Source organism: Aricia agestis, chromosome 1, assembly GCF_905147365.1.
Source record: "Aricia agestis chromosome 1, ilAriAges1.1, whole genome shotgun sequence".
NCBI classification, from domain to species: Eukaryota; Metazoa; Arthropoda; class Insecta; order Lepidoptera; family Lycaenidae; genus Aricia; species Aricia agestis.
In genome coordinates, this window is record NC_056406.1 from 26,790,631 (window position 1) to 26,805,662 (window position 15,032).

Sequence of the window (15,032 nt, forward strand, 5' to 3'; positions counted from 1 at the left end):
ATTATTTATAATAAATTTTATTTGTGCCCAACCTCACCCGACTTCCCTCGCTAATGTCCGCTCTAACCCAGCAGGTGGGCTTCGGCGGCGGATACGACTCGATGAAGCTCTCCCCGTCGACCTCCTCGCCCAGCGCGCAGTCGTTCGCGCAGACCCTGCAGGCCATGCACAACCAGGTCCAGACCGACAAGATGGTGGAGTCCGTCACCGCCGCCATCTTCAACTCCGATAACGCCGGCCAGATGTACGAGGACCAGCCCATCATGGCGTCGATGGGGGCGATGGATCCGATGCGACGACTGATGTCCACCAAGTCCTCGATGGAGCGGCTCGAGACCGACATGAAGGCGATGAACTCGGAGCTGATGCTGACGGAGCCGACGGCGAGCGGCGCTCTGCCCGCCGACCGCCGGCTTATGGCGTTCGGCCAGCCCGACCGCGCCGAGAGCTTCAACCCCTTCGGCGCCATGACCAAGATGGACGCCTCGCAGATCGAGGAGCGGCTGGCGCGCCAGACCGCGCACATGGACGCACTGGTGGAGGACGCCATGAACGCCATGAAGGCGACGGCCGCCATCATGCCCACCGCCGACGACAAGCTGGACGAGCTGGTGAACTCGCGCGTGGAGGACCACCTATCCTCGTCCACGTCGCCGGCCGCCTCGCACGCGTCCGACGTGCTGCTGAGCCCCGCCGCCGTCGGCCGCACGCCGCCCGCGCCCGACCTGCTGCCGCTGCCCGCCGCCATCTCGCCCGACGTCATCCTCGACCCACAGGTGTCGCCCGGCATGCTGTGCGACCGCCTGCCGCCGGGCTCGGCGCAGGGCGACCTCATGATGATGTCGGACATCCCCACGTCGGTGAAGACGCCGCCCGCCGCCGTCAAGTCGATGATCCTGAGCGCCGCCGCCGAGATCCTGACGTCCGACAGCACGATGAACGCGCTCGTGACGTCGGCCATCAACACCGCCAACATCCTGAGCACGGAGGGCGCGACGCAGGGCGTGCCGGACGCGCAGCCGCCCGCCGAGCCCGCGGCCGAGGCGCCGCTGGCGGCCATGTCGCACGCTGTGTCGCAGGCCGTGACGCAGGCCGTGTCGCAGGCCGTGTCGCACGCCGTGTCGCAGGCCGTGTCGCAGGAGATGGCGGCGCCGGTGCAGGGCCTCACGGACATGAGCGACCAGGACCTGCTCTCCTACATCAACCCCAGCACCTTCGACCAGGGTGAGTACCACATGGACCTCGGCTACTACTGACCGCGCGCCGGCCGCCCCCCGGCACTTCTCCGCCGCCGACGCGCCCAGACCCAATGACTTTTAGTGAAACCTCTTCGAGGTGGGAGCCGCTGCGTTCTGCGACCACATCACGCGTCGCGAACGTCAGCGGCGACCGACAATCTTTATTATTTTTTGAATTAAGTACTTATCTTTATTATTTTTTAAGGTGGTACCGGCGGTCATTAACCTTTTTAGTCTAGGAGCTATGTGAAAAATGCTCGCACTGTATTCTGTTAACTTAAGAAAAAAAAGACTTATAAAGACACAAACTATCATATATTCATCGGAAAATCTCTTGGTAACTCTTGGAATGATAATCTCCAACTATTTATGAGTTCGAAGTTATATACATCATTCTCAGTTCTCACCGAGTATGCAAAATACGATGTCGCCCTTAGACTAGAAACATCTGTCACTTTATTGTCATATTGACAAGTATTTTAACATGGGGTTAATGACCGCTTCGGACAGAATTGAGCAATTTGAGAATACCATGTGTTAACTATTCTTATATGAACTGCATATTGCTTATATTTTAGCTGGTTCGCGCACCGCCCGGTCGGCGGGGTCTCTCGTTGTAGAGCGACCCGGCGCCGGGCGGGCCGAGCGTGTGTACTAACGTGCTGCCATCTGTTGCAGTGTGAGCGCGCCGGCCAGCTCTGCGGGACCCGCGTCGAATGCATTTCTTAGTGGAGTACGGGCTCAAAAGCAGTTTCTATGTGAATTTTTAATAGATGTCGCTAATGTTAAGCTAGCATTAGGACCGGTCGCGGCTACGAGACGGTGCGGGATCGCGGTGCGAGCGCCGACGCACCGTCTCGGCGGCGCGCGCCGGCCAATGGTCGATGTAATCTCCGTGCGCTTGACGAACTGTGTAACCGAACGATCGAGTCAATTAATTATGAGTCAGTATTACAGGGCCTTCGAATGTTCGAACGTTCGCACGGACGCGTAAGAATTGTTCCGAGTTTTGCGTAGGCTGTGGACCGTGAGTGGATCGGGAGCGAGTGCGGAACGTTCGCTTTACTGATTGTATTGTACATATTGAGTAGCTCTGTTTTATGTTTACGATTATTTGTAGGACGCAATTTTGACTATTTTGTATCAATTTGTGTCGGGACGTTCGGCTCGAACGTTCGTGGTGGTTTTGACGGTGAGCTAAAAGAAATTCCTCGGCTATTCTTACTTTATTTTTTTTACTCTCTTGAGAATGTTTGTCGCCATCTTGCGACCGCGTACCGAATTACCCTGCTATGCTTCTTGTCAGTGCGACTGTCGAAACCGTCATAGGAGAGACCGGACGGCGCGGGCGCGCCGCGAGTCGAGCCGACCGCCCCTCGCCTATATATTTAAGGATTTATTTATTAAAGCATCTGTAGTATTACGAGTAAACGCAACTAAGTTTTTTCGACTTAAGTTAAATTGTGTTCCAAATGTTAGAACATTAGGCCATATAATTATCTTGTATTTCGAGACGTAGTTTAAGTCGTGTTAAGGGCGCCTACGATTTAGCGTAGTTTATGTGGCTTAGCGTGCCGGCCGCCGGCGGAGGGCGCCGTCGCCTCGCCTCGCCCGCCGCCGGCGGCCGCCGTAGTATAACGGATGTCGTTTTAACGTAAGGAAAACAGTACTGATGTTATTAGAGCAAAGATTATATACACGTAGCTATTATGTATACAAATGTTCATTTTTATAGGAAATGTGGAGAGCTAAATATTATGCACATGTGCCATTTATCGTGGACGGCCCGCTCCGGAGCGACCGCCGCCGGCTCACTCGTGGGGGGCGTTTGTACTGTAACGACAATCGACCTGCCCACTTCTTGTCAAGTGAGAGGCGGGGCTCGTTCACGTCGGGGGGCGAACGCACTCGCCGACACGGCGCTCGGCGCGTCGTAGTAACTGCGTCGATTATTATCGCAGCTCGCCGAGGTGCCGCCTTAAGGCTTGTGCACAAATACAATAATCTTAATAGTAATCATCGATTGTACATGAAAAATGACAGTAGTTAAAAACAATAAATGTCATGCCATAAAATATGTATGGCATCGTTTTTTAAACGACGTCGCACTGTATTGTGAACAAATCCTTATGGTAGTATCTCACATGTGTGCGTTCGCGCGTCAACGCGGAGTGAGGGCGTGCGCGGGCGCGGGATCCGCCCACTCGTTTGGACCGACGACTGCGCTGGGGTCGCCTAGGCCTGGCGCCGTTGAAAGTATACATATTCACGCACATATTATTATATCATTAGGACTCTATACAGACACGGACTAAGCTACTGCAGAAATCTAACTCGTCTGTTATAGAGTTTTACGCGAATCTGCCAAATATGGAGGATACTGGCTTATTTAAATTTTAAACCTAATCATATTTGTAGAGTTTCTATTGTATTTTTTATTTTTAAAGCGAGTCACGGCAACTCGACCGCCTTTAAACGAGTACTCCTTCAGTAAGATACCTCACATATAGTGTCACATGTGAACAATTGTATTGCAAACTATACGATACGTAAATACATGTTAACTCCCAGAAAATAGTGAGTTGTAACTAGTGCTAATAAAATTAAATCGATGTTGTTTTAATTTTTAGTAAGTATTTAATTGATGGCCAAATTTCGTCCATATTTTGCGGTTCATTAGTATTTTTTTTATATATATAAAACACATATTATTATATACATTTTAGTATATTCATATTGAGTATACATAGATCACTAATTAAATGAATATTATCGCTTCACTTTTCTGGCAACTTTAGGTGTACCTCTTACTGCCGTAACATTAATATATTTGTGCAAGCGATAGTATTCTCAAGTCTGCGACGGCCGACGACTGACCCGCGGTCACGAATCACGATACTTCGCGACCGGCCGCTGGGATCAGTCGGCCGACGCGAACGCGACCAGCGGTTCGCCCGTGCCTTGCTGTGCGGTGTGCAGCACCCGGGGACCACTCGCATGATATACACGACGATATACTAAATATATAGCTATACAAACCAAAATATACTATGGAATCTGTTATTGTTTGTATCTTTATAGGCGGGTGCGGCGCCGCGGCCCGCGACTCGGACCCGGGCCGCGGCGCCGCGCCCGCTAAATTTCGAATCTCTGTGCTACAGCTGATCGATAGATATGAGAATATAAATTTATATTTAGCGAAATGTTCGAAGTGTTAAGTATGTTTATAAATGTAATGTTTAATGTATTAGAACCGAGCGTATCGAGAACTTGAAATACTTTTGAATGATATTTTTGATAAACGATTATAAAGTTACATCACAATCTACTGTCACATCTCGTCTTCCCGTTTGTTTGTATAAAGCTTTTTGTATTCTTCTGACGAAGTCGCACATGCCGACCGCTCAGTCGCGACTCGCGGCTGTCGCGCGCGTGTCGCGTGTCGCTGTCGCCTGTCGCCGGTCGCGTGTGCGCGTGGCGTCGATCTCTAGTCGGTCTAAAACAATGTAACTTGCCGAATGGTTATGATAAATCTATGTTATTTGTTTTGATGTAATTATATGTTTTAGAAAAAAACGTGTTTCATTTATTTCCTTAAAGTTTCTACTATTATCTAGTGCACAAATAAGGTATTTTAAATTTGCTAGATTAGGACTTCTGTTTCGACTAGTCAATATAGGGTAAGTTATTATGATTCCATTAATAAGGACAATCATTATTAATTATAATCTTTATTTGCTGACACGCAGGACAATAAGTTACGTCTTATTCTCTTAACACTACAACAACTATTGAGTTTAATTCAAAATGAAAAAATGAGAACAAATTAAAAATATTTACTTTAAAGCTTAATATTAATTAAATCGGAATCATCTCTTAACATAACGGAAACAACAACCAATAACATGAAATTCGTTTATTATATATATCTCTATACACGCAGTGCATCACTGTATTTATACCTACGCCCGTACAGTATACTTCGTTAATCGTTTTGTCAGTCAGTAAAATGTCAGCAGAAACAATTAGATGTGCTGACAAAGAGAAGTAATTAATTTTACTGACTGACATTAAGCGGCGTTCCTAAACTATACCAGTATTACTAGCCAGTACAATTTGACGTCACTACTGCAACGCTTAGCAAGACCTTCATAGATAGTTTCTTTATATGGTAGAACACACAAAATATTAGAGTGATAGAAAATCTGTCACTCATTCTACTGCGTTCTTGCTTGCGAAGACTGGTCGCCATATTGCCATGCTGCACTAGTGTACTCGCATGTGACTATTTTCTGTCAGTCTGTGGTTACATCTAACCAGTACACTAGCACTTTGGAAATTTATGACATAAATATTAGCCACCGATGGCATCAAATCATACAGTAGTGCAACACTAGCAGATATTAGGAACACACGCGATAAATAGTACTACTATTATTATATCTAGGTGGCGACTACGGTGTTATATGTCGAGGTACGCGCACAGACAGAAGGTGCAGAACAGCAGGAACACGATCACGATGATGGCGATCCACGCCGGTACGGTGCCTGCCGGAGACACATGTTTATTAGAAAGAACAATTAGACATGTAGCGCAATAAAATATTTACACAACTAGTTATATAGTTAATTAGTTATAATATCTAGTGCGTAGTACCTAATACTGGCACCCGCTAGGCTGGCGGCCCTAGGGGGTGGCGAACGGGGCAATCGCCTGGGGCCTCGCAAAGTAGTTTTTCATAAGACAAAGGGCTTCGCAAAGATCTGCAGCCCAGGGCCTCTCAAAGACCTTCCGCCCGGGGCCTCGCAATGGGTAAGACCGCCACTGATCTTATGAATTGTTTGGACAGCAATGTTGAATGCCCATAAACACTAATCTCGGAAGTCCAGCGGGGCTAAACTGGTCGCTTTGGAGAATCTTATAATTAATCAAATATGATTAATTTTTAAACTCCACTTTGCGTGCAATTCATATAGTGATTCACTTAGATTAATGATTGGTCTCGCGAGCGGCGCTCGCGCGCGGAGACCAAATATTTTAGTTCCGCAGTCATGGACGCCGGCAGGGGGGTTTCGGGGGGTGCACTTGCACCCCTTGGGAATCTCGGGATCAACAGAACTTATTAAAATAAAAATCCGTCTGTAACCCTATTACCATGCCGTACAAAGATAGTTCGTAATGTTTCGGCACTAAATGTATTCTGTTGACGTAAATAGACAGTTATAGAAAGATTATATATTATAGATTTATAGAAAGTAAAAAGAAAAAAAAAGTACCGTACACACAGAAACGCGCTTTTTTCAGCAAATACCAATGCACGTGCTAGTAAACTTCTAATTTATGCTCGTTTCCGTCTAAACACTAAAGAATCACACGAGTTTGTATAATACTAGATGACGCCCGCAACTCCGTTGCACGGGAACCACAACGGGAACCGTACATTTTGCCGGAATAAAAAGTACCTAGCTCCATACCAAATCAGATCAACGGTTGGGCGTGACTAGGTAACAGACAGACAGAAAGACACACTTTCGCATTCATAATATTAATATAGATATTCACTAGCGTTTAATAATGTCAAAAAGTTAACCAATCAGCAATGCTATTGAAAAGAAGATCCTGTCAAAAAACCGGGCACTAGACCACTTAAGCTCGGGGTAGGGCTTGTCTAACTTAAAATGACGCGCCCCTCACTCGTATTCACAGTACAAAATTTTTCATTTACCAGCTAGTAAAGTGGTGGGGCGCGTCATTTCAAAATATTAGACAAGCTGTAGTCATGTAATGGTATTCGGTACTCACGCTGTCGCGGCACGGTGGTGACGGCGAGGCAGTTGTCGACGGAGATGGACAGCAGCGCGGCATCGGAGCGCGCGCGCGGCCCCGCGCTCGACACCCACGACAGGCCCGTCACGAACATGCGGTGCGCGCTCGACACGTACGCCACGCGCTGGGGGTATATCCGTGTTGATTAGAAACATAAAATGAGAGTTTGTGATACATATATCTTTTGCCACCAGAGGGACGGTAGGGCAGCTCTGGATTTATGTATCTAAGGCAGTATATATAGGCCATAGGCGGCAGCGTCGTAGGATAGCGGCAGAGTTCGTACATTGGGGCGACAAAATTAAAGTGGCCTTATATACCGATAAAAAATATAAATCCGTCCCTGCGGTAGGGTCTTCCGTGTCAAATATCGTGTGAAACAGACATATGACAGCTATATCGTGACATTCGGAAGTTATTTCGTGACATAACAGTAGTGTGACATGACAATTGACACGATAGATAAATTCCTACGGCTACATAGCGCTATTTGTCCCTCATTGCGTAGAATGAAGGTTGGATACTCTGAGGCTGCGTTTCCACGGGCGCTATGTTGCGAGGAATTTGTTCTCAAGATTTTTGTCGCTTCGCGAATCGCTGCGTTGGGCGGGGTCAAACAAATGAAGCTATTCTATTGGTTCTACGGTGTAAATGCACCGCCTTAGTGAGGGCCACCTAGCAACGCCAAAGGATTCTTTGTTGGAATATGAGTATCGGTCCCAAAGGAGGATCTTCCGACCAAGTGAGTGAGAGACCGGCCAGGTCTCTCACTCACTCGGGAGGCTTTTAGCTATCTTATTTAGAAAATTCCGATAGCGCGATGGTGGTGACTAGTCTGCCAACAAAGTTATACTGTTGGACACTAATATGACAATTTATCGACACAGCTTACTCATTAAAATCGGATCAGCAACTTAGTCGTAGGCCGTAGCATGGCATTGTTAAAAAGCATAAAGCATTCAGCGCTGGAACATATTATATACGTACACTGAGTAAATCATTACCCTTTCCCTGGCTTCGCCGTAGTATTCAATTAATGCCTTATGACGGTCGACCGAGTTGAGTGTTTGTAGTGCTTGTGTTGTAACACGCTTGACGCTACTAGTGCGTGTTACACGTGATCAAGCACGTGACACGTGGGACTTGACACAGCGTTAATTTATTTACATGTAACATACTTTCTATTATTGTAGTTGAGTAGGTACTAAAATCTAAAATAATAATACGTATTACGAGTAGGTGAAGTCGGAATAATCTTCAAAAGTTATGCAGCACATTGGTTTTCGACTGTACCATTTTACCTCATTTTAGCATTTGAAGAAACATGCAGTTATATCGTCTAAAGAACTACTAATTAATTGAAAAAGTACTCGTAGTATAACTATAACTGCACATAATATACAGAGTGCACTTATCAGAATGGCGCCGAAATTTAATCAAATCGGTCCTGTATAAAAAGTTTATACTCCAATATGGGTATCCCTTACCCAACCAATTACATAACAGAAAAATCATTTTCATTCTTGGTTTCTAGAAATCTTAGTAACCCTCTCTATCTAATTCATATTGTTCAAACCATATTGTATCATTAAACACCATCGTGGTCCAGTGGTTAAGAACGTGGCTCTTGACTTGGAGGTGGGTTCGATTCCCGCGTTGGAATCATGTTAATTCCAAGTTTGGTTAAGACAATGCAGACTGATCACCTGATTGTCTGACAAGTAAGATGATCCATGGGTCGGATTGGCATGTAAAAAGTCAGTCATACACATACATCAGTCTCTCGCCAGTCGTATCGGTGTCGGTTACTCTCATAACCCAGTGGAACGGACGTCCCACTGGGTTATGAGAGTAAAGGAATACAGAGTGCTCTTGTGTACCGAAACCGGTGTGGGAGTTATTATTAGTATCATGAAACCATCGTACCTGCAAACTAAACGCGACGTAGATGTGTATGGAGCCGGTGAGCATGGTGCCGACGCCGACGTAGCGGCCGTCGTCGCGCACCGCCAGCGCCGACAGCGACTCCTCCACCACCACCGTCCGCCGCAGCTCCCCGCCCCCCGACACCCCCCACAGCTGCACCAGCCCCCGCTGCTTGCCGCTTCGCGAGAGGGGATTCGCGATTGTGAACATCCGGTATTCGCCCGGTCTATCCTCGATTGCACCAAACCTGGACAAATAATAGTAGGTATAATGAATGCGAAAATTTGTATGTTTATTAGTCTTAGGTATTGAATAGAATTGGATAAAACTGTGATAGACCCTAGGGCCTAGATTCTATTATAGATAAAGACAGAGTACATTTTTTTTATCATATCGAAACTAATAGTACTGGCAAGATTTCTGAGAGAGTATATAATTTGTAAACAAACAGATGGGTTGAGAATAATAAATAAATACATAATATTATAGGAGTGCAAGTGTCAGCAGTCAGTACTGTTGATTATGTGTGTGCCCCTTATGCAAAGGTATTGTTAAAACTCATTCCAGCAGTAAAAATGATGATCAAATTCATTATAGTCATGCTATAGTTTACAAGTTTATTTATGTATTCTCAGCATGACATGACATAACCACTTTGTTTTACATTAGTTATAATGATAATAATTATTAAAAGCTTTAATTCATAGATGACTTAATATAACTTATTATACTTATTAAAACAATCAAATGTATTGAATGATGATACATGAAAGTAATGATGGCTCTTTTTTCTCATTAAAAAATGTTCCTAGTTCCTAAAACATATATAATACCTGCATCTTCTAAAAAGATACTTGGTGCCATTAGGTGGACAGCATGTTAACTTGAGCACGGGATCAGCCTTAGTGTTAGTGGCCCAGATGTGAGCCAAGCCATCCTTCGCTATACTCACAAGTCGCGTGTCGCACGGACTAAAGTCTAGGTCATCTAACTGCAGAAAAAAGAAAATATTAGGAAGTTAATTAGCTTCTATATGACGCCTGTAACTCCGTTGCGCAAAAATTCGTTTATCACGCGCGAACCGTACATTTTTTTTGGGATAAAAAGTATCCTTTCCCAAAACTCAAAGTATCTCCATACCAAATTTCCGCAAAATCGATTCAGCGGTTTGGGCGTGAGGAAGTAACAGCCTGACAGACAGACTTTTGTATTTAAAATACATATTAGTATACATATGTATGGATTACATAAAACAAAATAAAAATTAAAAATTTATTAAAAAACAAAACAATCATATGAAACTTTTCTTGTCTCCAAAATACTTGATAGACTTTAGAGAGTTCATGAGGCCACATAAGAAGATCTTACCTCTTTGGTGTGTCCACTCAATTCAAACAGTAACTGCATTTTTGGGAAGGACCACACTCTTACAATTCCATCTATACCACCAGTAGCCATCAGTTTACCATTGTGGCTTATTGTCACCACCCTCTGTAGTGCCTCTTTTCTACAAAATATTCAAATAGCAAAAAAAGCCGTTGTACAAACCTATTAAAATTGTAACATTTATAATTTTAATAGGATTGTTTACACACTTTTCAAAACAGAGTGTACTTTGACCTGAATAGGTTAAAACTTGTTTTAACAAGCAAACTGGAAAAACCGAATAAAATAAACAAAAGTATGAATACAAACCCGAAGTCTGTTTGGACACTATCATTAGGCCGAATTTCAAATGACATTCTTTTTTCTGTGGCACTGCAGTTGTCCATTTTGGATATGTTATCATTTTCCGACACGGTCCGACGCCGTCGCCTTATCAGCCCATTTTCGGCCCGAAAACTCCCTCGTCTCATCTCAGCCGGATCCACCATTTTTACATTCACCTTGTACAACTGGCAGTGGCTCTCCTGGCCCGCTGTCAGGTATATTTTATTCTGTACATTCCTAATGGCGCAGGTCATCACAACATTGGGGCCAGTCTCGTACCTCATCACTTCTTCCGCTACATACTTAAAGCCATTATGTGATAGTTCAAATATTTCCTTAAAAATAATTTTTAAATTAAATAAGGCAGAAATAAAGTAGGGATAGGCCAAGGACAAGGATTGGTTTTGTTTTTGAGTGACTTCAAATTTTAGGATGCAAATAATAAAACTTTAAACAGCTGTGTTTAAAGTTTTATTATGAAGCTTCATTGTCACAATATTAAATCATTACTTTTACTTATATCAGCAAAATATTGATAAGTACATATTGGAGTCAACACCAGGAAGTTCACTTTGGCGATAAAAGTAATAAATAATTAATGATTGAGAAGTTGCTGACGCGTATCAAACTTTAAGCTCTTTGTATTATGTTTTTATTGTTTTTAAGTAGGCAACTTATTGAACACTTACGAATCCGTTTGCGACGCCCGTGTTCGACGCTCCTCCACCTCCTGCTACCAGAACATGTCGATTTGTAAGCATTTGTAATGTATAAAGAGGAAAATCGACCTTCGCAAGTAAGCCATCATCCTTGCTGCTGGACATCTTCGCTTATTTCAAACCTTTTTTAATTAATATATTGGCTACATTAAGCACTTTCTAGTTGCGCTAAAACCACACTCATCAGTCTTTCATAAAAAACATACATAACAATCATATGTTTCAAAATGAAATAAACAAATTAATTTTGTAGTTCACTCTGGAAATCGGAATTTGCAATAAATTGGGACTTCCAACATGACAAAAGTCAAAGTCAAAGTGACGTCCGTTTGACACTTGTCAAGTTGACATTTTTTTTTTAATTGTATCTAATATGAAATGACTACAAATATTGACTTCGAAGACTATTGAATAATTTTGTTCTTGGCAATACGAATTTTGTACATTTATAGGAGTGAGCACACTGAGACCGGCCGTGCCGGGGCTCATCGCAAAAATCCGCCTCCATACAATTTGTATGGAATCGGATGCGCGTATAGCACACTGTGTCGGGGCGCAACGGATTTCCGCTTCCATACAAATTGTACTCCATATAGATTGTACACCCGCGCGATCGAAATTATACTGGCCGCTGAGAGAGACGGGCGACCGTCGCGGCCGCCCGTCGCGGCCGCCCGTCGCGGCCGCCCGCGACGTTCAGGTGGGCGCACGGCGTGGGCGCCCGCACCGGACAGTCGCACCGGGCACACGCGCATCGCTGCGCAGACGAAGACGCCGACGTGTACAATATAGTATTATTATTATTACAAAATGTACACGAAGTTGAAAGGTTGATTTTCATTGGCTATTACAATTAGAAAGAGATGTACAGAAAGGGATAAAAACATTTACAAAAATTAGGCCCCATCCCCACTCGCGCGCGAACGGCGCGCGACGCCGCGGCGCCGCGAAATTCCTGCGAAGCATGAGTGACTGCCGATCCACACTCGCGCGCGACAGCGCGGCGCACAACGCGCATTCTGCCAAATTTACTGATCCACACTCGCAAAGTTCGCGACATGTTCGCAATGTTGTCACTTTTTAATTTCTTCACTTTCTTGACGCACTATAGTTTGCACTCTTGAGCCGTATTTATCTTACTTTATATTATAAACTAGATGTCCCGCGCGGCTTCGCTCGCGTAAATTATTATGAATTTTACGGAAATCGTATAGTCAATGGAATCAGGCGTTACTTTGCGGAAATCCATAGTTTAAATTTAGTTTGTTATTAGTTTTAGCAATATTCCGCGAAAACAACTTCCACCTTTAAGTAAATGAGTGAGTGTACAACGTCCTTAACGGACGTTAAGTCCTTAACGGACGTTGTTCGTAGAGTCCACATCCTGAGGATGCTCCGGTGTTGGGGCGAAACGCGCGTCGAGGTTTTCAACCTGCATGATGGTGAGGGGCCTTGCACGGATTTGTCAACATTATTGCTTGTGTGGTGGTGGTGTTTGCAAGTTCTTGCATGCGAGTGTACGCATAGGCAGTGTGGGAGGAGGGAGGTGCTGTACGCATGCCTATGCGTACACTCACTCATTTACTTAAACAAATTGTCATTATTCTAAGTAAACGCGTCATTTTCCACAAATTTTGTCATTGTCATGAACAACAGTTTTTACTTAATATTAAATATCTCTTAAATTATTTAATTTTTTTCGTGACTCTTACAGAAAGTGAATTCTATTTCGGTATCTTTTAACACTAGAAACATTCAGAGCAATATTTAAGGGTTTTTTAAAAAAACACAATTTTTGGCCTAAAATAACATTTTGAGTAGATTCACCCGGCCGCGAATTCAGTCCGCGCCTAATGTATACCTACTATAAAATCTGTGGTCCGCGCGCGCATTCCATACCGACGTCGTCACGCTGTCGCTCGTCGCCGCACCGGTAATAATAGTAGTGCCGCCATTTTGTAAAGATGTTATGAAGCTCTGCAAACGTCATGAAGACCGTAGCCACGCTGCGAAGATCCCTCGCTCGACGTAACCTCGATGTGAAACGCGTAGTGTTGTGTTGTGAAGAATTGTTATTAGAAAAACGCCCTTTTCAGGGCCGGTTCATGTCCGGTATTATTACACGGACAGCTGTTTCTCTCGTCATTGCGAACGTAACGTACGTTACGTTCTTTGCAGAACGATTTTCTTGTGTTTCAACTTCTATGACGAACGTATACAAAGACGGCGTGCGTTCTTATCAGAACGTTGTTTTCTTTGTTTCACTCGGCGAACGAACGTAGGTACTGCTACAAACCCATTTGTCACGTCTAGATTGTTGACCCGTCGCGCGTCGCCCGCGGGCCGCGAGGCGGGGACCGCTGCACGCGCCGCGTGCGACGGCTGAACCGCCTCACGCAGCGCTGCTCTGTGGGATAACATCAGTGCCGTAAACAGTATTTTTTGCACCCTGTGCGAGCTTCTACAACTGCGCCCTTGCTTTTTTAGATATTATATTACCCAAAGCAATGTATAGATCTACTTTACTTTTGGAATCGTGCTCTAGGGGTGCAGCGGGAACTATTATCGGGAGCAAACCGAAAAATAATACTCCTGCCTGGTTTGGCCATTTTTGCGCCCCCCCCCCCAGAGTCTACGCCCTGTGCCTGGGCACCGGTGGCACCGCCCTATTAACGGCACTGGATGACATGAAACAAGCACGCCTCGCGGGTGGCCGCGCCGGGCGCACGCTTAATTAACGCAGCGAATTCCCAAATACTAAGTATGGATATTTTGCAAGAAAAATAATAATCAGTACATTGATTGAATAATTTATTTTTATTTAAACAAATAATACTTTAATAATAATTAATAACACATTGACCAAAATGTTTAAAAAACTTAGTCAAGAGAAACAAAATCACAATCACATCAATTCAATGTTGATAGAAGTAAGTATGTACCATCGAGGAAAATCTCTGATAGTACTTACATAGTTGATAGTACTCTCTAAAGGTATCGAAATTTTGGCAGTGATAATATCATATGAAAATATAACTACTCTTGTACCCCAGTAGAGTTAGATTTTTTTTTATTAACTATAGTCAAAAATTTTTTTGCACCAGTGTTTTTAGTAGTGTGTGTCAGTTTTTTAATTTAAGCTATTTGTGACCTCTTCTAAAGAGGTCACAAATAGCGCAACGCATAGCTCCCATCGTCAGAGAAAAACATTATAATCTCTTTTCAATAATCTGAGACTTTTGATTTTACTATCGTGATTCGGGACCTACGAGATAGATCTCACACACAGACGGCCATGATCAAAGAGCATAGTATAATCACTACCACAATAGTCATAACTCATAACGAACCAATAGGCCGACTTCAAACAAACTGACACGAGTGCTACTGCTGTCCTGCTGCGGCCTGCGAACGGCTGAGCAACGCAGAGTGAGCGCATACTCAAACGTATAAATTGCGAAAACACTTTTCTACGTACGGCACAGAACAAAGTCTCGGCGGTACCAGCCTAGTAAAACTGGCCGAGATTTTGTTGTGTGCCGTACGTGGCGACGCATTGATACTATGGCGCACACATACAAACCGCGCGCGGTGCCGAAGATAAGTTACTTG

General features: G+C 44.4%; 2 protein-coding genes across 7 annotated transcripts in view; one reads left to right on the forward strand and one right to left on the reverse strand.

Moving 5' to 3' along the window:
• Positions 1-3,282, forward strand: part of LOC121735773 — an 82,744-nt gene extending 79,462 nt beyond the window's left edge. For 3 of the 5 annotated variants that reach the window (XM_042126745.1, XM_042127034.1, XM_042126962.1), the window contains 2 exons: positions 72-1,224; positions 1,917-3,282. In XM_042126745.1, coding sequence (XP_041982679.1) covers positions 72-1,224; positions 1,917-1,921 — 1,158 coding nt within the window. In that variant the 3' untranslated portion in view covers positions 1,922-3,282. Of the gene's footprint in view, positions 1-68; positions 1,225-1,916 lie in introns of all 5 variants that reach the window. The other 2 variants (XM_042126812.1, XM_042126894.1) reach the window with 2 other exon arrangements.
• On the reverse strand, positions 382-11,707 carry LOC121736438 (prolactin regulatory element-binding protein). 2 transcript variants are annotated; one of them, XM_042127752.1, is made up of 8 exons: positions 11,391-11,707; positions 10,687-11,036; positions 10,360-10,498; positions 9,825-9,982; positions 8,992-9,238; positions 7,042-7,189; positions 5,694-5,786; positions 382-393 (listed from the first exon to the last, which is right to left on the reverse strand). In XM_042127752.1, exons 1-7 carry the CDS (start codon positions 11,523-11,525, stop codon positions 5,701-5,703), a joined length of 1,263 nt encoding a protein of 420 aa, XP_041983686.1. In that variant the 5' UTR covers positions 11,526-11,707; the 3' UTR covers positions 382-393; positions 5,694-5,700. The 2 variants fall into 2 exon arrangements, with proteins under 2 accessions (XP_041983686.1, XP_041983601.1); XM_042127667.1 differs by lacking the exon at positions 382-393 and having other exon boundaries at positions 5,140-5,786.
• Between the last annotated feature and the right edge of the window lie 3,325 nt (positions 11,708-15,032).

What these genes read in the sequence shown, in the direction of transcription:
- LOC121736438 (XM_042127752.1), bottom strand. Translation starts at nt 11,525, where the DNA reads ATGTCCAGCAGCAAGGATGATGGCTTACTTGCGAAGGTCGATTTTCCT. An exon ending in CGGGCGTCGCAAACGGATTC is followed by an intron (nt 11,037 to 11,390) that starts GTAAGTGTTCAA and finishes ATTATTTTTAAG; the next exon opens with GAAATATTTGAACTATCACA. An exon ending in TATCTTTTTAGAAGATGCAG is followed by an intron (nt 9,239 to 9,824) that starts GTATTATATATG and finishes TTATTTGTCCAG; the next exon opens with GTTTGGTGCAATCGAGGATA.